The following is a 27,527-nucleotide window of genomic DNA, read 5'->3' on the forward strand; positions in this document are numbered from 1 at the left end:
ATATCCCTGACCCCTGCACTGTATATACTATGTTGTATGTTACATATCCCTGACCCCTGCACTGTATATACTATGTTGTATGTTACATACTCCTGACCCCTGCACTGTATATACTATGTTGTATGTTACATACTCCTGACCCCTGCACTGTATATACTATGTTGTATGTTACATACTCCTGACCCCTGCACTCTATATACTATGTTGTATGTTACATACTCCTGACCCCTGCACTGTATATACTATGTTGTGTGTTACAAATTCCTGACTCCCACACTGTATATACTATGTTGTATGTTACATATCCCTGACCCCCGCACTGTATATACTATGTTGTATGTTACATATCCCTGACCCCTGCACTGTATATACTATGTTGTATGTTACATATCCCTGACCCCTGCACTCTATATACTATGTTGTATGTTACATATCCCTGACCCCTACACTGTATATACTATGTTGTATGTTACATATCCCTGACCCCTACACTGTATATACTATGTTGTATGTTACAAATTCCTGACCCCTGCACTGTATATACTATGTTGTATGTTACATATCCCTGACCCCTGCACTGTATATACTATGTTGTATGTTACAAATTCCTGACCCCTGCACTGTATATACTATGTTGTATGTTACATATCCCTGACCCCCGCACTGTATATACTATGTTGTATGTTACATATCGCTGACCCCTGCACTGTATATACTATGTTGTATGTTACATATCGCTGACCCCTGCACTGTATATACTATGTTGTATGTTACATATCGCTGACCCCTGCCCCTGGATTCCTTCAGCCTCCACTGTCCTCCAGTGTACTCCTCTGGCATCCAGCAAACTGACTTCCATAGAAATCATACCATAGAAATCATACCATAGAAGTGACACCACAGAGGTGATCCCATAGAAGTGACACCAGAGTAGTCCCACCATAGAAATGACACCATAGAAGTCACACCCCTTGTGACATAAATGTACAGATTTGAGTAGCTGAGATGTGACCTGTAGCAATATGTAATCGTAAATGTAGTTTCATTCCTTGTTATTAAAGAAATATTCAGTCATTGGTACTCAGAGACAGATGGTCATCCATTAGCATCTGAAGGGACAGAGCTTCCTCAGGCTGGAAGTGACACCTTGGCGCCAATATGATTTTGTCACTTATATGTAATCAGACTCGGCCATCTTCCTGAAGCTTAATAGAGAAACGCAGACGTTTCGTCTTGATGACACCAGGGGCCCCAATCTGTCTAGGGAGCTCTAAAAGTATATACACAGATCACAGGAGTATGTTTCATCTCTCATAAAAGCTAAAATATTAGTTGCAGAGAGATGAAAATACTTCCTTCTGATTGGACACTCTGTAGGCTACATCAGCATATAAAAACTATATTTGTGGCCAATGTAGAATGCCAGGAAAATGCAGGAAATGGTTATGTGGCGCTGGAGTGCGATAGTGGAACAGTGATTGGTACTGTCACGATCGGACTGATGCGCTGGTGTCGGAAATTCAATCCCCGACTTGGTGATTCAAGCCGGTCTTGGTCCAATTGACTTTGGGCAGTTCAGCACCCAGAACAGCCTGTGAGCGGGTACAGGAACACCCCCCAGAGTCAATTGGCCAAGAACTAATGTCCCGCCTACATCCATATCCCCATAAATGTGGTACCCGGACACTGGGACATTTGTGATTCGTATGGAGCCGGTTCAATCGACCGACGGATTGCTGACTTTCCCTGACTTGCTCCAGTCGCAGGATAAATCTCGGTAAAAGTTTTATTTCTGTTTTATTCCCTTTTATTTTATAGTGAAGTCATTTGTGTGTCTTCTTGTAGTTTTTGTATTTTCTGTAACTTGTTCTACTTTGTACATATTTTATGCTCCGCCCACTTTCGGGAAATTAAATCATAAAATTAATTAGTGACTTCTGTGTATTGAAGCTCGGGCTCATATCTCCGGAGAGACTAGATCAGAGAGATCAGATTGGAGAGATCAGATTGGAGAGATCAGATTGGAGAGATCAGATTGGAGGGATCAGATTGGAGGGATCAGATTGGAGGGATCAGATTGGAGAGATTAGATTGGAGGGATTGGATTGGAGAGATTAGATTGGAGAGATTAGATTGGAGAGATTGGATTGGAGGGATTAGATTGGAGAGATCGGATTGGAGAGATTGGATTGGAGAGATCGGATTGGAGAGATCAGATTGGAGGGATTAGATTGGAGGGATTAGATTGGAGGGATTAGATTGGAGAGATTAGATTGGAGAGATTAGATTGGAGAGATCGGATTGGAGAGATTGGATTGGAGAGATTGGATTGGAGGGATTAGATTGGAGAGATTAGATTGGAGAGATCGGATCGAAGAGATCGGATCGGAGACATTAGATTGGAGAGATTAGATTGGAGAGATTAGATTGGAGAGATTGGATTGGAGAGATTGGATTGGAGAGATTGGATTGTATTGTATTTTAGTGCCTTTATACGCTCAGTCAAGCTCATTGCCAATCTGTATGCAATTGCACTGTGTGTGGGCAGATTGCGTGCAGATTGTAAAGGTAACAGATCTGCCAGACGGAGATCTGTGTGTGTGGGGTGTCCCAGCAGACCGTTCTGTGGATAAACTGTTGGGTGGTGGCAGGCTACCGTTTGTGGTGTGTCTGGTGCGGGGGAGGGGGGACAGTGGAGGGGTGATAACATCGGGGTTCAAGCTGTAGGATAGCTGTAGAGATCCTAGAAGGGTGTGATTGCTAAGCTGCTCCTCAACCCTAGTTAGTGCACCAGATTGTATGTAAGATTTCTATCTGCCAGTGTGTGGTCAGCCAGCTGGATTGTAGTGGAGTCTCCCTCCGGTGGTGGGCAGAGGTAGTGCGGGCTGTGGAAGGATATCACGGCTGGTCTTATATACGGTTTTATATATTCGAAGTTGAGTCCCCTTTATTCCCTCGTATCCCCAAGTCACGGCCTCACGTGTGCTCCTCGGTTAGCTAGTCGCTGTGGGCGTGGCGTGTGGGGGATCTGTGACACCCTCCCGTGTCTCGGGGGACAGAGGAGTCACAGCGGGAGCGGAGGGTGCGATATTCTGTGAGAAGAAGCTCCACGCTTTGCATTTACAGAAACCACATGAAACAGCTGCAGGAAAACCAAGCCGAGAATCAGTCGGATGAACCGAAACTTCACAGCAGTGAGGGGAACCGGAACCTCGATCATCGACTTTTTACCGGCATACACAGCAGGCCCCGCCCTCATAGGGCTCCCTAATGCACATACATGGGCCAATGCAGACGGGAGCCCAGTGTGGCCCAACGAACCTCCCAGCATGTCCTCGGAGTGTAGAAGGAGCCAAGAGCACCTGGAGGAACCCCACGCATGCAAACTCCATGCAGGTGGTGTCATGGCTGAGATTCAAACCCCAGAGCTGCCAGGCAGAAGTGCTGACCACTGCGCTGCCCCCGAAATCCCGACTATAAATCTGCGACAGATCTGCAATGCTGATGGCTGACATGCGGGTCCAGGGGCGGAGCTACAAATCATGGGGACCCCATCACAAAATACTGATATGGCCCCCAGCCACCTCTCCCTGGGGCCCCTGGCAGTGTCATTGATCTTCACACAAAGTATGTCTAGTGCCCGGTCGTACCGCTGCGATTTCAGGTGCGACTTGCGAATTTAAATCACATCTAATGAATGTCGCATCTTAACAAGCGCGATTTGCTGCGATTTCTAAAGTGGTTCTTGCGTGACTTTTTCTGCAGTTTATTGCGATTTCACAATTGGAGAGATTAGATTGTATTTTAGTGCCTTAACAAATCGGCCAGACGGAGATCTGTGTATGTGGGGTGCCCCAGCAGACCGTTCTGCGGATGTTGGGTGGTGGCAGGCTACTGTTTGTGGTATATCTAGTGCGGGGGGGTGAGGGGGTGTGGACAGTGGAAGGGTGATAACATCGGGGTTCAAACTGTAGGATAGCTGGAGGGACCCTAGTAGGGTGTGATTACTAAACTGCTCCTCAACTCTAATCAGTGCACCAGATTGTATATAAGATTTGTATCTGCCAGTGTGTGGTCAGCCAGCTGGATTGGAGTGGAGTCTCCTCCGGTGGTGGGCAGAGGTAGTGCAGCTGTGGAAGGATATCACGGCTGATTTTATATACGGCTTTATATATTCAAAGTTCAGTCCCCTTTATTCCCTCGTACCCCAAGTCACGGCCGCACATGCACCTCGGTTAGCTAGTCACTGTGGGCGTGGCGTGTGGGGAATCCGTGACAGGGCCCCTCCCCACCACCTCCATAATGGGGCCCCTTCCACCCCCAGATCCTATAGCAAGCACACCGGCTTCTATGACTATAGTTACTTCAGATATATATTCTACTATCACTGTAATAAGTCTGAGTCATGTGACACCAGTGACATCACCGCCCTCCAGATATAAGATATATTATACAGAGTGACATCACCGCCCTCCGGATATAAGATATATTATACAGAGTGACATCACCGCTCTCCGGATATAAGATATAATACAGAGTGACATCACCGCCCTCCAGATATAAGATATATTATACAGAGTGACATCACCGCCCTCCGGATATAAGATATATTATACAGAGTGACATTACCGCCCTCCAGATATAAGATATATTATACAGAGTGACATCACCGCCCTCCAGATATAAGATATATTATACAGAGTGACATCACCGCCCTCCAGATATAAGATATATTATACAGAGTGACATCACCGCCCTCCAGATATAAGATATATTATACAGGAGTGACATCACCACCCTCCAGATATAAGATATATTATACAGAGTGACATCACCGCCCTCCAGATATAAGATATATTATACAGAGTGACATCACCGCCCTCCAGATATAAGATATATTATACAGGAGTGACATCACCGCCCTCCAGATATAAGATATATTATACAGAGTGACATCACCGCCCTCCAGATATAAGATATATTATACAGAGTGACATCACCGCTCGCCGGATATAGAATATATTATACAGAGTGACATCACCGCCCTCCAGATATAAGATATATTATACAGAGTGACATCACCGCCCTCCAGATATAAGATATATTATACAGAGTGACATCACCGCCCTCCAGATATAAGATATATTATACAGAGTGACATCACCGCCCTCCGGATATAAGATATATTATACAGGAGTGACATCACCGCCCTCCGGATATAAGATATATTATACAGAGTGACATCACCGCCCTCCGGATATAAGATATATTATACAGAGTGACATCACCGCCCTCCAGATATATTATACAGAGTGACATCACCGCCCTCCAGATATAAGATATATTATACAGGAGTGACATCACCGCCCTCCAGATATAAGATATATTATACAGAGTGACATCACCGCCCTCCAGATATAAGATATATTATACAGAGTGACATCACCGCCCTCCAGATATAAGATATATTATACAGGAGTGACATCACCGCCCTCCAGATATATTATACAGAGTGACATCACCGCCCTCCAGATATAAGATATATTATACAGGAGTGACATCACCGCCCTCCAGATATAAGATATATTATACAGAGTGACATCACCGCCCTCCGGATATAAGATATATTATACAGAGTGACATCACCGCCCTCCGGATATAAGATATATTATACAGAGTGACATCACCGCCCTCCGGATATAAGATATATTATACAGAGTGACATCACCGCCCTCCAGATATAAGATATATTATACAGGAGTGACATCACCGCCCTCCAGATATAAGATATATTATACAGAGTGACATCACCGCCCTCCAGATATAAGATATATTATACAGGAGTGACATCACCGCCCTCCAGATATAAGATATATTATACAGAGTGACATCACCGCCCTCCGGATATAAGATATATTATACAGAGTGACATCACCGCCCTCCAGATATAAGATATATTATACAGAGTGACATCACCGCCCTCCAGATATAAGATATATTATACAGGAGTGACATCACCGCCCTCCAGATATAAGATATATTATACAGAGTGACATCATCTCCCTCCAGATATAAGATATATTATACAGAGTGACATCACCGCTCTCCGGATATAAGATATATTATACAGGAGTGACATCACCGCCCTCCAGATATAAGATATATTATACAGAGTGACATCACCGCCCTCCAGATATATTATACAGAGTGACATCACCGCCCTCCGGATATAAGATATATTATACAGGAGTGACATCACCGCCCTCCGGATATAAGATATATTATACAGAGTGACATCACCGCCCTCCAGATATAAGATATATTATACAGGAGTGACATCACCGCCCTCCGGATATAAGATATATTATACAGAGTGACATCACCGCCCTCCAGATATAAGATATATTATACAGGAGTGACATCACCGCCCTCCAGATATAAGATATATTATACAGGAGTGACATCACCGCCCTCCAGATATAAGATATATTATACAGAGTGACATCACCGCCCTCCAGATATAAGATATATTATACAGAGTGACATCACCACCCTCCGGATATAAGATATATTATACAGAGTGACATCACCGCCCTCCAGATATAAGATATATTATACAGAGTGACATCACCGCCCTCCAGATATAAGATATATTATACAGAGTGACATCACCGCCCTCCAGATATATTATACAGAGTGACATCACCGCCCTCCGGATATAAGATATATTATACAGGAGTGACATCACCGCCCTCCGGATATAAGATATATTATACAGAGTGACATCACCGCCCTCCAGATATAAGATATATTATACAGGAGTGACATCACCGCCCTCCGGATATAAGATATATTATACAGAGTGACATCACCGCCCTCCAGATATAAGATATATTATACAGGAGTGACATCACCGCCCTCCAGATATAAGATATATTATACAGGAGTGACATCACCGCCCTCCAGATATAAGATATATTATACAGAGTGACATCACCGCCCTCCAGATATAAGATATATTATACAGAGTGACATCACCACCCTCCGGATATAAGATATATTATACAGAGTGACATCACTGCTCTCCGGATATAAGATATATTATACAGAGTGACATCACCGCCCTCCAGATATAAGATATATTATAGAGGAGTGACATCACCGCCCTCCAGATATAAGATATATTATACAGAGTGACATCACCACCCTCAGGATATAAGATATATTATACAGAGTGACATCACCGCCCTCCAGATATAAGATATATTATAGAGGAGTGACATCACCGCCCTCCAGATATAAGATATATTATAGAGGAGTGACATCACCGCCCTCCAGATATAAGATATATTATACAGGAGTGACATCACCGCCCTCCAGATATAAGATATATTATAGAGGAGTGACATCACCGCCCTCCAGATATAAGATATATTATACAGGAGTGACATCACCGCCCTCCAGATATAAGATATATTATACAGATTCTGGGTAGATGGATGTGGATTGTCGTATAACGAGGACGATGTATAATACACAGGCAGATATTTCTCCATATATACAGATCTCTTCCAGACAAATAAATACAAATATTTTATTTTCTGACATTTTACTATAAAAATAAATATTTGCAGATTTTCCCACAGGGAAGACTGGATGAGTGCATCGGGGGAGGGGGGCACCGAGGGGCTGTCACATGCTGTATGCAGGGAGGTATACAATGTATCACAGGATTGGAAGGGAAATTAGCAAGGAGTGGGTGGAGCTTGGCTCCTCAGGGGTGGGACATGTCAGGGCAATAGCAGCCGACACAGCAATCAGTTCATGTACATCGCTTGTCAAATGTGCAAAATATTTATATAAAACAATATTACAAATATACAGATCTGTGTACAGCGCCTTCCTCGCCAGGTTCAGGGCGGAGTATAGCGCCTTCCTCGCCAGGTTCAGGGCGGAGTATAGCGCCTTCCTCGCCAGGTTCAGGGCGGAGTACAGCGCCTTCCTCGCCAGGTTCAGGGCGGAGTACAGCGCCTTCCTCGCCAGGTTCAGGGCGGAGTATAGCGCCTTCCTCGCCAGGTTCAGGGCGGAGTATAGCGCCTTCCTCGCCAGGTTCAGGGCGGAGTATAGCGCCTTCCTCGCCAGGTTCAGGGCGGAGTACAGCGCCGTCCTCGCCAGGTTCAGGGCGGAGTACAGCGCCTTCCTCGCCAGGTTCAGGGCGGAGTCAGTAATTGGAAAATGGCGACAAAATTATCTACTAAATATATTTCTGTAAATTGTTTTCATCGAATCAAAAACCTGAGTGCAGAATCTCCATAAATGGGTAGAAGTTACTGAATTTCCTTCAAGTGTACAGAAACCAACGGAAACTTTGTATCGTATGTCATCCCCGTCCCCGGGGAGGAGGCCCATGTGAATGATCTTTGGCCTCCTTTGTTTTGTATGTCATCCCCATCCACGGGGTTCCTCTGGGAGCTGTGAAGAGAGAAGGCCCATGTCAACCTTCTTTGGCCTCCTTTGTGTTGTATGTCATCCCCATCCACGGGGTTCCTCTGGGAGCTGTGAAGAGAGAAGGCCCATGTCAACCTTCTTTGGCCTCCTTTGTGTTGTATGTCATCCCCATCCACGGGGTTCCTCTGGGAGCTGTGAAGGGAAGGAGGCCCATGTCAACCCTCTTTGGCCTCCTTTGTGTTGTATGTCATCCCCTTCCACGGGGTTCCTCTGGGAGCTGTGAAGGGGAGGAGGCCCATGTCAACCTTCTTTGGTCTCCTTTGTGTTGTATGTCATCCCCATGCACAGGGTTCCTCTGATAGCTGTGAAAGCGAGGAGGTCCAAGTGAACCCTCTTTGGCCTCCTTCATGTTGTATGTCATATCCATCCTCGGGGTTCCTCAGAGCTGTGAAGGGGAGGAGGCCCATGTGAACTCTCTTTGGCCCCCTTTGTACAGGATGTCATCTCCATCCTTGGGGTTCCTTTGAGAGCTGTGAAGGGGAGGAGGCCCATGTCAACCCTCTTTGGCCTCCTGGCAGCCCATTGGCCAGGACTTGGCAGGAAGCAAGTTATGAAGCGTTGTTGAACATTTCCAGCTCCGTACAGTCCACAATGTCCTGCCGGGAAAGTCGTCTCTTGAACTCATCGGTGGTGAAGTAGTAAATGACGGGATCCAAGCAGCAATTCATGCTGGCCAGGCACAGCGCCACCGGATGGAAGGTCAGGATGGCCTTCTTGTACCGACACCGCTGGATCTTGTTGGCCTTGGCCAGGAAGTCGAGGGGAAAGCTGAGGTGGTAAGGAGCAAAGCAGAGGAGGAAGACGAAGGCGCAGGTCAGGATCATCTTCAAGGCCTTCTTCTTCTCTCCAAGGTCATGAGAAGCCGAGTGCGGCTCCTTCAGCGACATCACCGTCCTCCAGGAGCAATAGCCAACTACGGCCAGCGGCGTGATGAAGCCAAAGAGCTCGGCAAAGGTGACGGCCAAGATGGAGTTGGTGGTCCCGATGTCCAGCAGCGGCAGATCGGCGAAGCACTTATTTTCGGCATCGCTGTCGGTGGAGTTATTTCCGATTCTCAAGAGGGGAAACGGGAGGCAGCTGACGCAGACGAGGATCCAACCGACGACGCTCACATACACGTCGGACGCGCGCTTCCTGTCCGTGAACTTGAAGGGGTAGATCAGGTAGAGGAAGCGCCTGACGCTGATGCAGACCAGGAAGACGATGCTGGCGTACATGTTGACGTATTTCAGGTAGAAGCAGAACATGCACATGAATCGGCCGAACGGCCACGACTTGTTCAGGTAATAGAATATGCGCAGCGGGAGGGACAGGACCTGCAGGAGGTCGGCGATGGCCAGATTGATCATAAAGATGACGGCTCTCTTGGTCTCCTTCATGTAGGCGTAGAACACCCAGAGAGCCAAGACGTTCCCGATCAGTCCAGGGATCAGGATGACGGCGTAGGTGACGGCGTACAGATACTGCATGAACTGCTCGTCCACTTTACATTCCGTGACGTTGTCACCACTGAACATCTCCTGCTCCGCCGCCATCCAAGGGACACAAGATGAACGATAGGAGCATCAATGGTAGACGTCCTTCATGGGCCACCTCATTGCCACCACTCCAAAGTCCTCACAGCTGTGCCGATTGGCCCATCAGGGGGCAGCATTCAAGGGGGGGTCCATCTAGGGGGCTACAAGGTGAACGCCACAATGGAACGTTTCCCCGGAATCTTCATGATGGGAGACGTTGTGACTCCGCCGTCCGAGAAGATCGACCTGAAAGGAGAATAAATGGGAATAAATGATCTGCAACAGGAAAAAGTGTCAATACGCAGCGTACCCCAATATACCCGACCTCTGCGATCAATCCGAACAAACAGTGCACCCCAATATACCCGACCTCCAGGATGAATACACAGCGTACCCCAATATACCCAACCTCCGAGATCAATCCGAACAAACAGCGCACCCCAATATACCCAACCTCCAGGATGAATACGCAGCGTACCCCAATATACCCAACCTCCGAGATCAATCCGAACAAACAGCGCACCCCAATATACCCAATCTCCAGGATGAATACACAGGGTACCCCGATATACCCAACATCCAGGATGAATACACAGAGTACCCCGATATACCCAACCTCCAGGATGAATACACAGGGTACCCCGATATACCCAACATCCAGGATGAATACACAGAGTACCCCGATATACCCAACCTCCAGGATGAATACACAGAGTACCCCGATATACCCAATCTCCAGGATGAATACACAGGGTACCCCGATATACCCAACCTCCAGGATGAATACACAGGGTACCCCGATATACCCAACCTCCAGGATGAATACACAGAGTACCCCAATATACCCAACCTCCAGGATGAATACACAGGGTACCCCGATATACCCAACCTCCAGCATGAATACACAGGGTACCCCGATATACCCAACCTTCAGGATGAATACGCAGAGTACCCCAATATACCCAACCTCCAGAATGAATACACAGGGTACCCCGATATACCCAACCTCCAGGATGAATACGCAGAGTACCCCAATATACCCAACCTCCAGAATGAATACACAGCGTACCCCAATATACCCAACCTCCGAGATCAATCCGAACAAACAGTGCACCCCAATATACTCAACCTCCAGGATGAATACACAGCATACCCCAATATACCCAACCTCCAAGATGAATACACAGTGTACCCCAATATACCCAAACTCTTGGATGAATACACAGGGTACCCCAATATACCCAACCTCCAAGATGAATACACAGTGTACCCCAATATACCCAACCTCTTGGATGAATACACAGCATACCCCAATATACCCAACCTCTTGGATGAATACACAGCGTACCCCAATATTCCCAACCTCTGAGATGAACCTGAATATACAGTGTACCCCAATATACCCAACCTCTGAGATCAATCTGAACAAACAGCGCACCCCAATATACCAAACCTCTGAGACTAAGCTGAATACACAGTGTACCCCAATATACCCTACCTCCAAGATCAACCCGAATACACAGTGTACCCCAATATACCCAACCTCCAAGATCAAGCAGAATGCACAGTGTACCCCAATATACCAAACATCCAAGATCAAGCAGAATGCACAGTGTACCCCAATATACCCAACCTCCAAGATCAAGCAGAACAAACAGTGCACCCCAATATACTCAACATCTGAGACTAAGCTGAATACACAGCATACCCCAATATACCTAACCTCCAAGATCAAGCTGAACACAAAGTGTACCCCAATATAACCAACCTCCGAGATCAAGCTGAATACACAGTGTACTCCAATATTCCCAACCTCAGAGATCAAGCCGAATACACAGCAAATCCCAATATACCCAACCTCCAAGATCAAGCCGAATACACAGTGTACCCCAATATACCCAACCTCCAAGATCAAGCCGAATACACAGTGTACCCCAATATACCCAACCTCCAAGATCAAGCCGAATACACAGTGTACCCCAATATACCCAACCTCCAAGATCAAGCCGAATACACAGTGTACCCCAATATACCCAACCTCCAAGATCAAGCCGAATACACAGTGTACCCCAATATACCCAACCTCCAAGATCAAGCCGAATACACAGTGTACCCCAATATACCCAACCTCCAAGATCAAGCCGAATACACAGTGTACCCCAATATACCCAACCTCCAAGATCAAGCCGAATACACAGTGTACCCCAATATGCCGAACCTCCAAGATCAAGCCGAATACACAGTGTACCCCAATATGCCCAACCTCCAAGATCAAGCCGAATACACAGTGTACCCCAATATACCCAACCTCCGAGACCAAGCCGAATACATTGTGTACCCCAATATACCCAACCTCCGAGACCAAGCCGAATACATTGTGTACCCCGAGATTCCCAGCCTCCAAAATCAAGCTGAACACACAGAATGCCCCAAGATTCCCAATCTCTGAAATCCCTCGAGATTCTAAAACCCCAGAGATTGGGACAGAGAAACGTGTAGTCCAAGATTTCCAACATTCAAGATCAGCCAAATACATGGAATTACCCAGAATTCCCAAACCTGACATCAGAGAACATGTTCAGGATATGGAGTACATTCTAATAGAGTATATGATGGGTGGGGGCTTCCTTATCATGGAATGGGTGGGGGCCTCCTTATCATGGAATGGGTGGGGGCTTCCTTATCATGGAATGGGTGGGGGCTTCCTTATCATGGAATGGGTGGGGGCCTCCTTATCATGGAATGGGTGGGGGCTTCCTTATCATGGAATGGGTGGGGGCCTCCTTATCATGGAATGGGTGGACCTTCCTTATCATGGAATGGGTGGACCTTCCTTATCATGGAATGGGTGGAGACTTCTTATCATGGAATGGGTGGAGCCTCCTTATCATGGAATGGGTGGGGGCCTCCTTATCATGGAATGGGTGTAGCCTCCTTATCATGGAATGGGTGGGGCCTCCTTATCATGGAATGGGTGGGGCCTCCTTATCATGGAATGGGTGGGGGCCTGCTTATCATGGAATGGGTGGGGGCCTGCTTATCATGGAATGGGTGGGGCCTCCTTATCATGGAATGGGTGGGGGCCTCCTTATCATGGAATGGGTGGGGGCCTGCTTATCATGGAATGGGTGGGGCCTCCTTATCATGGAATGGGTGGAGCTTCCTTATCATGGAATGGGTGGGGCCTCCTTATCATGGAATGGGTGAAGCTTCCTAATCATGGAATGGGTGGGGGCCTCCTTATCATGGAATGGGTGGGGGCCTGCTTATCATGGAATGGGTGGGGCCTCCTTATCATGGAATGGGTGGAGCTTCCTTATCATGGAATGGGTGGGGGCCTCCTTATCATGGAATGGGTGAGGACCTCCTTATCATGGAATGGGTGGGGGCCTCCTTATCATGGAATGGGTGGGGGCTTCCTTATCATGGAATGGGTGGAGCTTCCTTATCATGGAATGGGTGGGGGCTTCCTTATCATGGAATGGGTGAGGACTTCCTTATCATGGAATGGGTGGAGCTTCCTTATCATGGAATGGGTGGGGGCCTCCTTATCATGGAATGGGTGAGGACCTCCTTATCATGGAATGGCTGGATCTTCATTATCATGGAATGGGTGGGGGCCTCCTTATAATGGAATGGGTGGAGCTTCCTTATCATGGAATGGGTGGGGGCCTCCTTATCATGGAATGGGTGAGGACCTCCTTATCATGGAATGGGTGGGGGCCTCCTTATCATGGAATGGGTGGAGCTTCCTTATCATGGAATGGGTGGAGCTTCCTTATCATGGAATGGGTGAGGACCTCCTTATCATGGAATGGGTGGAGGCCTCTAATCATGGAATGCGTGGAGCCTCCTAATCATGGAATGGGTGGGGGCTTCCTTATCATGGAATGGGTGGAGCCTCCTTATCATGGAATGGGTGGGGGCTTCTTTATCATGGAATGGGTGGGACTTCCTTATCATGGAATGGGTGGGGACCTCCTTATCATGGAATGGGTGGAGCTTCCTTATCATGGAATGGGTGGGGCCTTTTTATCATGGAATGGGTGGAGCCTCCTTGTGGAATGAGTGGGGACCTCCTTATCATGGAATGGGTGGAGCCTCCTTATCATAGAATGGGGGAGACAGAAATTCTCCAGCATGCTGAGCAGCTTTAGCTTTACCTACCCTCCTTCATAAACATATCTGAAATACGACACTGACAGAGGCTTTGTGAATTATACTGTCAGTCAGAACCTGAATACAGGAAACAAGTCATACAAAATCAATGCCTGAGTCTATAATTATCCAGCTGAGGAAATCCCAACCAATGACGAAAAGGCAAATTCCTCCTATGTGACCCGTGAAAGAGGGGAAGCCCCCCGCCGAGAATGGGAACAGAAAATACAGAAGTAGCAGCTGCAGAATGAGTGAGAAGCAGAAGGACAGGAGTTATAGAGGAAGGAGAGGAGTCCTCCAGCAGTGCAGAGTATTTCAGGAGAGGAGTTATAGAGGAAGGAGAGGAGTCCTCCAGCAGAGCAGAGTATTTCAGGAGAGGAGTTATAGAGGAAGGAGAGGAGTCCTCCAGCAGTGCAGAGTATTTCAGGAGAGGAGAGTTATAGAGGAAGGAGCGGAGTCCTCCAGCAGAGCAGAGTATTTCAGGAGAGGAGAGTTATAGAGGAAGGAGCGGAGTCCTCCAGCAGCGCAGAGTATTTCAGGAGAGGAGTTATAGAGGAAGGAGAGGAGTCCTCCAGCAGCGCAGAGTATTTCAGGAGAGGAGAGTTATAGAGGAAGGAGCGGAGTCCTCCAGCAGAGCAGAGTATTTCAGGAGAGGAGTTATAGAGGAAGGAGAGGAGTCCTCCAGCAGTGCAGAGTATTTCAGGAGAGGAGAGTTATAGAGGAAGGAGCGGAGTCCTCCAGCAGTGCAGAGTATTTCAGGAGAGGAGTTATAGAGGAAGGAGCGGAGTCCTCCAGCAGAGCAGAGTATTTCAGGAGAGGAGAGTTATAGAGGAAGGAGAGGAGTCCTCCAGCAGAGCAGAGTATTTCAGGAGAGGAGTTATAGAGGAAGGAGCGGAGTCCTCCAGCAGTGCAGAGTATTTCAGGAGAGGAGAGTTATAGAGGAAGGAGAGGAGTTCTCCAGCAGTGCAGAGTATTTCAGGAGAGGAGAGTTATAGAGGAAGGAGAGGAGTCCTCCAGCAGCGCAGAGTATTTCAGGAGAGGAGAGTTATAGAGGAAGGAGCGGAGTCCTCCAGCAGTGCAGAGTATTTCAGGAGAGGAGTTATAGAGGAAGGAGAGGAGTCCTCCAGCAGTGCAGAGTATTTCAGGAGAGGAGATATAGAGGAAGGAGAGGAGTCCTCCAGCAGTGCAGAGTATTTCAGGAGAGGAGATATAGAGGAAGGAGAGGAGTCCTCCAGCAGTGCAGAGTATTTCAGGAGAGGAGAGTTATAGAGGAAGGAGCGGAGTCCTCCAGCAGTGCATAGTATTTCAGGAGAGGAGAGTTATAGAGGAAGGAGCGGAGTCCTCCAGCAGTGCAGAGTATTTCAGGAGAGGAGTTATAGAGGAAGGAGCGGAGTCCTCCAGCAGCGCAGAGTATTTCAGGAGAGGAGAGTTATAGAGGAAGGAGAGGAGTCCTCCAGCAGAGCAGAGTATTTCAGGAGAGGAGTTATAGAGGAAGGAGAGGAGTCCTCCAGCAGTGCAGAGTATTTCAGGAGAGGAGAGTTATAGAGGAAGGAGCGGAGTCCTCCAGCAGTGCAGAGTATTTCAGGAGAGGAGTTATAGAGGAAGGAGCGGAGTCCTCCAGCAGCGCAGAGTATTTCAGGAGAGGAGAGTTATAGAGGAAGGAGAGGAGTCCTCCAGCAGAGCAGAGTATTTCAGGAGAGGAGAGTTATAGAGGAAGGAGCGGAGTCCTCCAGCAGTGCAGAGTATTTCAGGAGAGGAGAGTTATAGAGGAAGGAGCGGAGTCCTCCAGCAGTGCAGATTATTTCAGGAGAGGAGTTATAGAGGAAGGAGAGGAGTCCTCCAGCAGTGCAGAGTATTTCAGGAGAGGAGAGTTATAGAGGAAGGAGAGGAGTCCTCCAGCAGTGCAGAGTATTTCAGGAGAGGAGAGTTATAGAGGAAGGAGCGGAGTCCTCCAGCAGCGCAGAGTATTTCAGGAGAGGAGAGTTATAGAGGAAGGAGAGGAGTCCTCCAGCAGCGCAGAGTATTTCAGGAGAGGAGAGTTATAGAGGAAGGAGAGGAGTCCTCCAGCAGCGCAGAGTATTTCAGGAGAGGAGTTATAGAGGAAGGAGAGGAGTCCTCCAGCAGAGCAGAGTATTTCAGGAGAGGAGTTATAGAGGAAGGAGAGGAGTCCTCCAGCAGTGCAGAGTATTTCAGGAGAGGAGTTATAGAGGAAGGAGAGGAGTCCTCCAGCAGCGCAGAGTATTTCAGGAGAGGAGTTATAGAGGAAGGAGAGGAGTCCTCCAGCAGCGCAGAGTATTTCAGGAGAGGAGTTATAGAGGAAGGAGAGGAGTCCTCCAGCAGCGCAGAGTATTTCAGGAGAGGAGTTATAGAGGAAGGAGAGGAGTCCTCCAGCAGCGCAGAGTATTTCAGCACCTGAGTGGTAAATCTGGGATGATACAACAGACATCATTTCTCGGATTCTTCATCTTTCTGATTGGCTCTCTCTGGGACACAAAGGGGGTTAATTATGTTGCTGTTTTGTTTTTGTAATGGAACAGAATTTTTTGTTGAATTTGTTCTGTAATCCTCTTTTCTTTATTTGGTTGTTTTGCTCTGATTGGCAGATTTCCACATTACAGATTTGTTGACAGCTGTGGGAAATCTTCAGACATTTCCCTCATGTACGATAAGCGAGGGGGAATGAGCGGGCAGAGGAGATCTGCAGGAGGAGATTCGGGTGTTTTTCATGTTGTGGGGAAAATCTCAGATATATATATATATATAGCAAATCTCAAATGATGGGAAATAGAGAGATACAAAGTAACATTGTTTATAAACATCGATCAGACGGGAGATGGAGAGATACAAAGTAACATTGTGTATAAACATCGATCAGACGGGAGATGGAGAGATACAAAGTAACATTGTTTATAAACATCGATCAGACGGGAGATAGAGATAGAAAGTAACATTGTTTATAAACATCGATCAGACGGGAGATGGAGAGATAGAAAGTAACATTGTTTATAAACATCGATCAGACGGGAGATAGAGATACAAAGTAACATTGTGTATAAACATCGATCAGACGGGAGATGGAGAGATAGAAAGTAACATTGTTTATAAACATCGATCAGACGGGAGATGGAGAGATACAAAGTAACATTGTTTATAAACACCGATCAGACGGGAGATGGAGAGATACAAAGTAACATTGTTTATAAACATCGATCAGACGGGAGATAGAGATACAAAGTAACATTGTTTATAAACACCGATCAGACGGGAGATGGAGAGATACAAAGTAACATTGTTTATAAACATCGATCAGACGGGAGATGGAGAGATACAAAGTAACATTGTTTATAAACATCGATCAGACGGGAGATAGATACAAAGTAACATTGTTTATAAACACCGATCAGACGGGAGATGGAGAGATACAAAGTAACATTGTTTATAAACATCGATCAGACAGGAGATAGAGAGATACAAAGTAACATTGTTTATAAAAATGGATCAGACGGGAGATAGAGATACAAAGTAACATTGTTTATAAACATCGATCAGACGGGAGATGGAGAGATACAAAGTAACATTGTTTATAAACATCGATCAGACGGGAGATAGAGATACAAAGTAACATTGTTTATAAACATCGATCAGACGGGAGATAGAGATACAAAGTAACATTGTTTATAAACATCGATCAGACGGGAGATAGAGATACAAAGTAACATTGTTTATAAACATCGATCAGACGGGAGATAGAGATACAAAGTAACATTGTCAGACAAGGATAAGGTCTGAGGCCAGGATAGAGGGCCACCTTATTGTCAGACATAGATGAAGTACAAGGCTGGGCCTGACACCTTCCCCTCAAATAGAGATTACATCTAAGGTCGGGGCTGAAGGCCACCTTCCTGTTAGATGAGGTTTGATGATGAGGATTGAGGCCTGGGCTGAAGGCCACCTTCCTATCAAATTAAGGATGACATCTAAGCCAGGTCCAAGGCTGGGGGTCACCTTCCTCTGAGACAGGGATGAGGTTTGAGGCTTGGGTGGAGGTTCACCTTCTCATTGAACAAGGATGAGGTTGGAGGCACAAATACAAGGATGAGATCTGAGGCTGCGATGGAGGGTCACCTTCCTTGTGTTGGACAAGTATGAGGTCTGAGGCCAGGGGGAAGGGTCACCTTCCTATTGGAGAAGGATGAGGTTGGAAACCAGGGTGAAAGGTACATTCCTCCTGTCAGACAAGGATACGTTCTGAGATCAGGGAAGAAGGTCACCTTCTCATAGGACAAAGATGAGGTCTGAGGCCAGGGCAGAGGGTCACCTTCTTGTTGGATGAGGTCTGAGGCCAGGGGGAAGGGTCACCTTCCTGTTGGAGAAGGATGAGGTTGAAGAGCAGGGTGAAAGGTACATTCCTCCTGTCAGACAAGGATGAGTTCTGAGATCAGGGAAGGTCACCTTCTCATAGGACAAAGATGAGGTCTGAGGCCAGGGCAGAGGGTCACCTTCTTGTTGGATGAGGTCTGAGGCCAGGGGGAAGGGTAACCTTCCTGTTGGAGAAGGATGAGGTTGGAGACCAGCGTGAAAGGTACAGTCCTGTCAGACAAGGATGAGTTCTGAGATCAGGGAAGAAGGTCACCTTCTCATAGGACAAGGATGAGTTCTGAGATCAGGGAAGAAGGTCACCTTCTCATAGGACAAAGATAAGGTCTGAGGCCAGGGCAGAGGGTCACCTTCTTGTTGGATGAGGTCTGAGGCCAGGAGGAAGAAGCCCCTTGCTGCTGGAATAGGATCTAAAGCACAGGCAGAGCTACATACAAGAACCTGAGAATATTTGAAGTCTAGGCTCCTCAACCATCCACAACCAACCAGATCAACCCCTGGTCTGGTTGGTTGTGGATGGTTGCGGAGCCCAGACTTCAAAGATATTTACCGCAAGGCAAACAAGGCATTTGCCTAGGGTGGAATTTTTAGGGGGGGCGGTGGCGCCCCCTGGAGGAAGGGGCACACGCACCATGGGGACCAGGTGAGATCCCAAAGAGGCTGCGGGCTGCTTGACGATGTATTCAGAGCCTGACTCTCATTCCCGGGGATTTCTGGAGCTATAAAAGGTGGCCCAAAGCCTAAATACACCACTGAACCAGACTGAACATGAGCAACTGTGAGAAGAATGGGGAAAACTGCCAGATCCAGATGTGCATCTCCAGCTACATCCAAAGGTTCTTCTTCCAAGGGCGGGGGAAGGGGAATAATTTTGTAACCAACATACTTTTGTGTTTTCTGGCACATAAAAAAAAAAAAATTGCAACTTCAAACTGTTAATGTTTTGTAAATCAAGTAGTAAAAATCCAAACGACTGTAAATCCATTTTACTTTCAAGTCTCCTAACATAAAATTGGAGGAAAGGTCCAGGAGGGGGGACAGGTCCTGCAAAGTTCTGTATGGAGAATATAAGGAATGCTCACGGAGTATATACAGATCACAGGTAGGAAAAAGGAAACCGCTAGAAAAAAAAATATATAGTTTTTTGTAATTGATTCTGTGTGTTGAACGTGCTGTCAATGTACAGAGACCTCCTGGGTGGGATCTCAGTGTCAATGTACAGAGACCTCCTGGGTGGGATCTCAGTGTCAATGTACAGAGACCTCCTGGGTGGGATCTCAGGGTCAATGTACAGAGACCTCCTGGGTGGGATCTCAGGGTCAATGTACAGAGACCTCCTGGGTGGGATCTCAGGGTCAATGTACAGAGACCTCCTGGGTGGGATCTCAGGGTCAATGTACAGAGACCTCCTGGGTGGGATCTCCGTGTCAACGTACAGAGACCTCCTGGGTGGGATCTCAGGGTCAACGTACAGAGACCTCCTGGGTGGGATCTCAGGGTCAACGTACAGAGACCTCCTGGGTGGGATCTCAGGGTCAACGTACAGAGACCTCCTGGGTGGGATCTCAGTGTCAACGTACAGAGACCTCCTGGGTGGGATCTCACTGTCAACGTACAGAGACCTCCTCGGTGGGATCTCAGGGTCAATGTACAGAGACCTCCTGGGTGGGATCTCAGTGTCAATGTACAGAGACCTCCTGGGTGGGATCTCACGGTCAATGTACAGAGACCTCCTGGGTGGGATCTCAGGGTCAATGTACAGAGACCTCCTGGGTGGGATCTCAGGGTCAATGTACAGAGACCTCCTGGGTGGGATCTCAGTGCCAATGTACAGAGACCTCCTGGGTGGGATCTCAGTGTCAATGTACAGAGACCTCCTGGGTGGGATCTCACTGTCAATGTACAGAGACCTCCTGGGTGGGATCTCAGTGTCAATGTACAGAGACCTCCTGGGTGGGATCTCAGGGTCAATGTACAGAGACCTCCTGGGTGGGATCTCACGGTCAATGTACAGAGACCTCCTGGGTGGGATCTCACGGTCAATGTACAGAGACCTCCTGGGTGGGATGTCAATGTACAGAGACCTCCTGGGTGGGATCTCAGGGTCAATATACAGAGACCTCCTTGGTGGGATCTCAGTGTCAATGTACAGAGACCTCCTGGGTGGGATCTCAGGGTCAATATACAGAGACTTCCTTGGTGGGATCTCAGTGTCAATGTACAGAGACTTCCTTGGTGGTATCTCAGTGCCAATGTACAGAGACCTCCTGGGTTGGATCTCAGTGCCAATGTACAGAGACCTCCTGGGTGGGATCTCAGTGTCAATGTACAGAGACCTCCTGGGTGGGATCTAACTGTCAATGTACAGAGACCTCCTGGGTGGGATCTCACTGTCAATGTACAGATACCTCCTGGGTGGGATCTCACTGTCAATGTACAGAGACCTCCTGGGTGGGATGTCAATGTACAGAGACCTCCTGGGTGGGATCTCAGTGTCAATGTACAGAGACCTCCTGGGTGGGATCTTACTGTCAATGTACAGAGACCTCCTGGGTGGGATGTCAATGTACAGAGACCTCCTGGGTGGGATCTCAGTGTCAATGTACAGAGACCTCCTGGGTGGGATCTCACTGTCAATGTACAGAGACCTCCTGGGTGGGATGTCAATGTACAGAGACCTCCTGGGTGGGATCTCAGGGTCAATATACAGAGACCTCCTTGGTGGGATATCAGTGTCAATGTACAGAGTCCTCATGGGTCGGATCTCAGTGTCAATGTACAGAGACCTCCTGGGTCGGATCTCAGTGGAAATGTACAGAGACCTCCTGGGTGGGATCTCAGTGGAAATGTACAGAGACCTCCTGGGTGGGATCTCAGGGTCAATGTACAGAGACCTCCTTGGTGGGATATCAGTGTCAATGTACAGAGACCTCCTGAGTGGGATCTTAGAGTCATTGTACAGAGACCTCCTAGGTGGGATTTAACTGTCAATGTGCAGAGACCTCCTGGGTGGGATCTCACTGTCAATGTGCAGAGGCCTCCTGGGTAGGATCTCACTGAAGTACAGAGACCTCCTGGGTGGGATCTCACTGTCATTGTACAGAGACCTCCTGGGTGGGATCTCGCTGGAGTACAGAGACCTCCTGGGTGGGATCTCACTGTCATTGTACAGAGAGCTCCTGGATGGGACCTCAGTGTCATGATGTACAGATACTCCAAGTGTGGGAATCACTATGGAAGTATGAGGTCCTGCACTGCCAGCATGGTGACACCATTTTTTTATGACTAAAACTCTGAATCTATCCCCCCCCCTTCCTTAAGCCTTCTTTTCTATTCAGCCCCCAGTGCCTGAAATCCTGTAGGGCTGGCAGGACTGTGCTAAGCATTAGAGGCTGGTTCACAGTACCTGACCTCTCCCAGCTTGGCAATGCTCCTGTGCATGGGATTGTGGGAAGATAATACAAGTACGGATCTCATGCAGGTATACTAGCAGTAGAAATAAAATGCAAGTCGTGAAATGAACAACGGAGGGAGTTTTTTCTTTCTTTTTTCATTCCGCTTTGAGTGCAGTTTTTGTTTTCACACATCGCAGCCTGAGAAGCGACTGATCTCTGTCACCTGCCGGAAGTGGTCAGGAGGACGTATCTGATGCAGTTTTGGTTCCCCTCGCAGGGGAGCCGACATCAAACTCACATTATATTCACAATGCGGGGGTGGGGGAGGGTTAGGACTGGGGGGGGGGGGTTACTAGATGAATATAACGATCAACCCCATGAAGTTGCAGAACGAGGTGAAAGTCGTCCGATTCCCTCTGAGGTTCATGAGTTCATTATGGATGATGTAATATTGACAATGCGGATCGCATGAGCTCTGACCCAATGGAGCTCCTGTGTTGTCACATCCATTTCTCACAACCTGAACAAGAAAACACAAAACAGACGCAATTCACAAACCTAACAAACAGGATAAGGATCTTTTTTTTTTTAAAAAAAGTGACAGTTATTTTCAGCCACCAATGAGATTTGAGAATGACGGTCACATGGCTGAAAATAACGATCCTTATTCTTGTGAATTGAGCTTGTTATGGACACCTTGCCTACTGTACGCAAAGATGGGTATGAGGGGCCCCCCAGGATATCGCCACCGACAGCCTGACAAAGTGGTAACATCCTAAATAAGAATTTATAGACACCATATGGACCCCCATTCTATGATGGAGTTCAGGTGTCTTCAGTGAAGGGTTCTGCTAACACTCCATCATACAAAGACATTGTAGAGAATTGTACTCTTCCAACCTTGTGGTAACAGTTTGAAGCGGGCCCTTTTTTTTTTCCCCATGACTGTCCCCTGTGTACAAAGCCAGCTCCATAAAGACATGGTTTGACCAGTATGGACCAACTCCATAGAGACAAGGGTCAACCAGTTTGGACCAACTCCATAAAGACATGGGTTGACCAGTTTGGACCAGCTCCATAAAGACATGGGTTGACCAGTTTGGACCAGCTCCATAAAGACATGATTTGACCAGTTTGGGCCAACTCCATAAAGACATGATTTGACCAGTTTGGACCAACTCCATAAAGACATGGGTTGACCAGTATGGTCCAGCTTCACAAAGACATGGGTTGACCAGTATGGTCCAGCTTCAAAAAGACATGGTTTGACCAGTTTGGACCAGCTCCATAAAGACATTGGTTGATCGGTATGGTCCAGCTCCATAAAGACATGGATTGACCAGTATAGGCTAGCTCCATAAAGACATGGTTTGCCCAATTTGGACTAGCTCCATAAAGACATGGTTTGATCAGTTTGGACCAACTCCATAAAGAAAAGGTATGAACAGTTTGGACCAGCTCCATAGACATGGGTTGAGAAGTTTGGACTAGTTCCATAAAGACATCGGTTGACCAGTTTGGACCAGCTCAATAAAGACATGGTTTGACCAGTTTGGTGTGGAGGAACTCCAATGTCCTGCACAGAATCCTGACCTCAACCCTACTGAACACCTATGGAATAAATTGGAATGCCGATGATGAGCCAAGTTTTCTCAACCAACATCAATACCTGACACCACGAACAGTACAAATTCCCATAGACACCCTCCAAAACCTTGTAGGAAGTCTTCTTGGAAGAGTGGAGGATGGTATAGCCACAAAGAAAGCCAACTCATTATGAAGTGTAGAGCTAACTCTATAAAGACATGGGTTGACCAGTCTGGACCAGCTCGATAAAGACATGGGTTGACCAGTCTGGACCAGCTCGATAAAGACATGGGTTGACCAGTCTGGACCAGCTCCATAAAGACATGGGTTGACCAGTCTGGACCAGCTCCATAAAGACATGGGTTGACCAGTTTGGTGTGGAGAAACTCGAGTGTCCAGCACATACCCCTGGACCTCAACCCTCCTGAACACCTTTGGGATAATCTGTAACACTGAGAGCCAGGTCTTCTCATCCAACATCTGTATCTGACCTCACAAATGCTCTTCAGGCAAAATGTTGGAAAAAGGCCTTCCCAGAAGAGTGAAGACTGATATACCCACAAAGGGGGGGGGGGGGTACTACATAGCAATGCCTACTGGCAACAGCATATTAGCTGAATGAGGGGATGGGGGTGGGGGTGGGGGTGTGAGGCAACTCTATATTAATGTCCATGATCGGGGGAAATGGACCAACTCCACAATGATGACCGAGGGGGGGGCGGGGACAACTCCATACATTTAATCCTATCCCTCTCAGAGATAAAATGAAGTCATGATGCAGAGTGACCCCTAATATTTCACATACAGATGTCCCACCAGCAATGAGAGGCATTCTGATTGGTTTCTATTGGTCAACTTTATATGAAACTAAGTCTCCTGCACCACTCCCAGGAATACGGAGATATGATTGGAGGACGGGGATGTGTGTAGTTACATTGTAATCTCCATTAGATATCCTCTGTTATATCTTCACCAATCATTACATCACAGCGAGAATTCCTACATAATGATGACTAGAAGAAACATCCTCTTGTCACACAGAATAACCCATCCCACATATGGAGCCATACAGACCCCCCCACATATGGAGCCATACAGACCCCCCCACATATGGAGCCATACAGACCCCCCCACATATGGAGCCATACAGACCCCCCACATATGGAGCCATACAGACCCCCCCACATATGGAGCCATACAGACCCCCCCCCCCCCATATGTACTATCCAGGTACACAGGACCCTTCATACAGTATACATGGGGGCCTACCGTACAAATATTGTCTATAAATCCCAGGATGTCAATAGATCCTTCCAGAGTACAGTTCATATTTCAGATATATACACACAGCCCCATATATATATATATACAGATATATACACACAGCCCCATATATATATATATATATACAGATATATACACACAGCCCCATACATATATATATATATATATACAGATATATACACACAGCCCCATACATATATATATATACAGATATATACACACAGCCCCATACATACATATATATATATATACAGATATATACACACAGCCCCATACATATATATATATACAGATATATACACACAGCCCCATATATATATATACAGATATATACACACAGCCCCATACATATATATATATATACAGATATATACACACAGCCCCATATATATATATATACAGATATATACACACAGCCCCATACATATATATATATATACAGATATATACACACAGCCCCATATATATATATATATACATACAGATATATACACACAGCCCCATATATATATATATATATATACAGATATATACACACAGCCCCATATATATATATATATACAGATATATACACACAGCCCCATACATATATATATATATACAGTGGGGATCGAAAGTTTGGGCACCCCAGCTAAAAATGTGTATTAATGTGCATAAAGAAGCCAAGGAAAGATGGAAAAATCTCCAAAAGGCATCAAATTACAGATTAGACATTCTTATAATATGTCAACAAAAGTTAGATTTTATTTCCATCATTTACACTTTCAAAATAACAGAAAACAAACAAATGGCGTCTGCAAAAGTTTGGGCCCCTGCAGAATTTATAGCATGCACTGCCCCCTTTGCCAAGCTGAGACCTGCCAGTGTCATGGATTGTTCTCAATCATCGTCTGGGAAGACCAGGTGATGTCAATCTCAAAGGTTTTAAATGCCCAGACTCATCTGACCTTGCCCCAACAATCAGCACCATGGCTTCTTCTAAGCAGTTATCTAGAAAACTGAAACTGAAAATAGTTGATGCTCACAAAGCTGGAGAAGGCTATAAGAAGATAGCAAAGCGTTTTCAGATGACAATATCCTCTGTTCGGAATGTAATTAAGAAATGGCAGTCATCAGGAACAGTGGAAGTTAAAGCAAGATCTGGAAGACCAAGAAAAATATCAGACAGAACAGCTCGCAGGATTGTGAGAAAAACAATTCAAAACCCACGTTTGACGGCACGATCCCTCCAGAAAGATCTGGCAGACACTGGAGTTGTGGTCACTATTCCACTATAAAGAGATACTTGTACAAATATGGTCTTCATGGAAGAGTCATCAGAAGAAAACCTCTTCTACGTCCTCACCACAAAAATCATCGTTTGAACTTTGCAAATGAACATATAGACAAGCCTGATGCATTTTGGAAACAAGTTCTGTGGACCGATGAGGTTAAAATTGAACTTTTTGGCCGGAATGAGCAAAGGTACGTTTGGAGAAGAAGGGGCACAGAATTTATTGAAAAGAACCTCTGTCCAACTGTGAAGCATGGGGTTGGATCAATCATGCTTTGGGGTTGTGTTGCAGCCAGTGGCACAGGGAACATCTCACGAGTAGAAGGAAAAATGGATTCAATAAAATTTCAGCAAATTTTGGATGGTAACTTGATGCCATCTGTGAAAAAGCTGAAGTTAAAGAGAGGATGGCTTCTACAAATGGATAATGATCCTAAACACACCTGGAAATCCACGGGGGATTACATCAAGAGGCGTAAACTGAAGGTTTTGCCATGGCCTTCACAATCTCCTGACCTCAACATCATTGAAAATCTATGGATAGACCTTAAAAGAGCCGTGCTGACAGACAGCCCAGAAATCTCAAAGAACTGGAAGACTTTTGTAAGGAAGAATGGGCAAAGATACCTCAAACAAGAACTGAAAGACTCTTGGCTGGCTACAAAAAGCGTTTACAAGCCGTGATACTTGCCAAAGGGGGCAGTACAAGATATTAACTCTGCAGGGGGCCCAAACTTTTGCAGACGCCATTTTTTTGTTTTCTGTTATTTTGAAAGTGTAAATGATGGAAATAAAATCTAACTTTTGTTGACATATTATAAGAATGTCTAATCTGTAATTTGATGCCTTTTGGAGATTTTTCCATCTTTCCTCGGCTTCTTTATGCACATTAATACACATTTTTAGCTGGGGTGCCCAAACTTTCCATCCCCACTGTATATATATACAGATATATACACACAGCCCCATACATATACAGTCAGGTCCATAAATATTGGGACATGGACACAATTCTAACATTTTTGGCTCTATACACCACAATGGATTTGAAATGAAACAAACAAGATGTGCTTTAACTGCAGACTGTCAGCTTTAATTTGAGGGTATTTACATCCAAATCAGGTGAACGGTGTAGGAATTACAACAGTTTGCATATGTGCCTCCCACTTGTTCAGGGACCAAAAGTAATGGGACGATTGGCTTCTCAGCTGTTCCATGGCCAGGTGTGTGTTATTCCCTCATTATCCCAATTACAATGAGCAGATAAAAGGTCCAGAGTTCATTTCAAGTGTGCTATTTGCATTTGGAATCTGTTGCTGTCAACTCTCAAGATGAGATCCAAAGAGCTGTCACTATCAGTGAAGCCATCATTAGGCTGAAACAACAAAACAAACCCATCAGAGAGATAGCAAAAACATTAGGCGTGGC

The 27,527-nt window shown here is 46.3% G+C and overlaps 1 protein-coding gene across 1 annotated transcript in view; it reads right to left on the reverse strand.

Annotated features, from left to right (window-relative positions):
- Positions 1-7,580: 7,580 nt before the first annotated feature.
- The window catches only part of LOC149428320 (putative G protein-coupled receptor 174), a 25,186-nt gene continuing 5,239 nt past the window's right edge, over positions 7,581-27,527 (reverse strand). The window contains exon 2 of the mRNA XM_089667514.1: positions 7,581-10,271. Within this exon, the coding sequence (XP_089523640.1) occupies positions 9,057-10,043 (987 nt within the window). The 5' untranslated portion in view covers positions 10,044-10,271 and the 3' untranslated portion in view covers positions 7,581-9,056. The remainder of the gene's footprint in view (positions 10,272-27,527) is intronic.

The sequence above is a fragment of the Staurois parvus genome, unplaced genomic scaffold (assembly GCF_062004578.1).
Source record: "Staurois parvus isolate SC_StPar_1 unplaced genomic scaffold, SC_StPar_1.0 ptg003318l, whole genome shotgun sequence".
Taxonomy (NCBI): Eukaryota; Metazoa; Chordata; class Amphibia; order Anura; family Ranidae; genus Staurois; species Staurois parvus.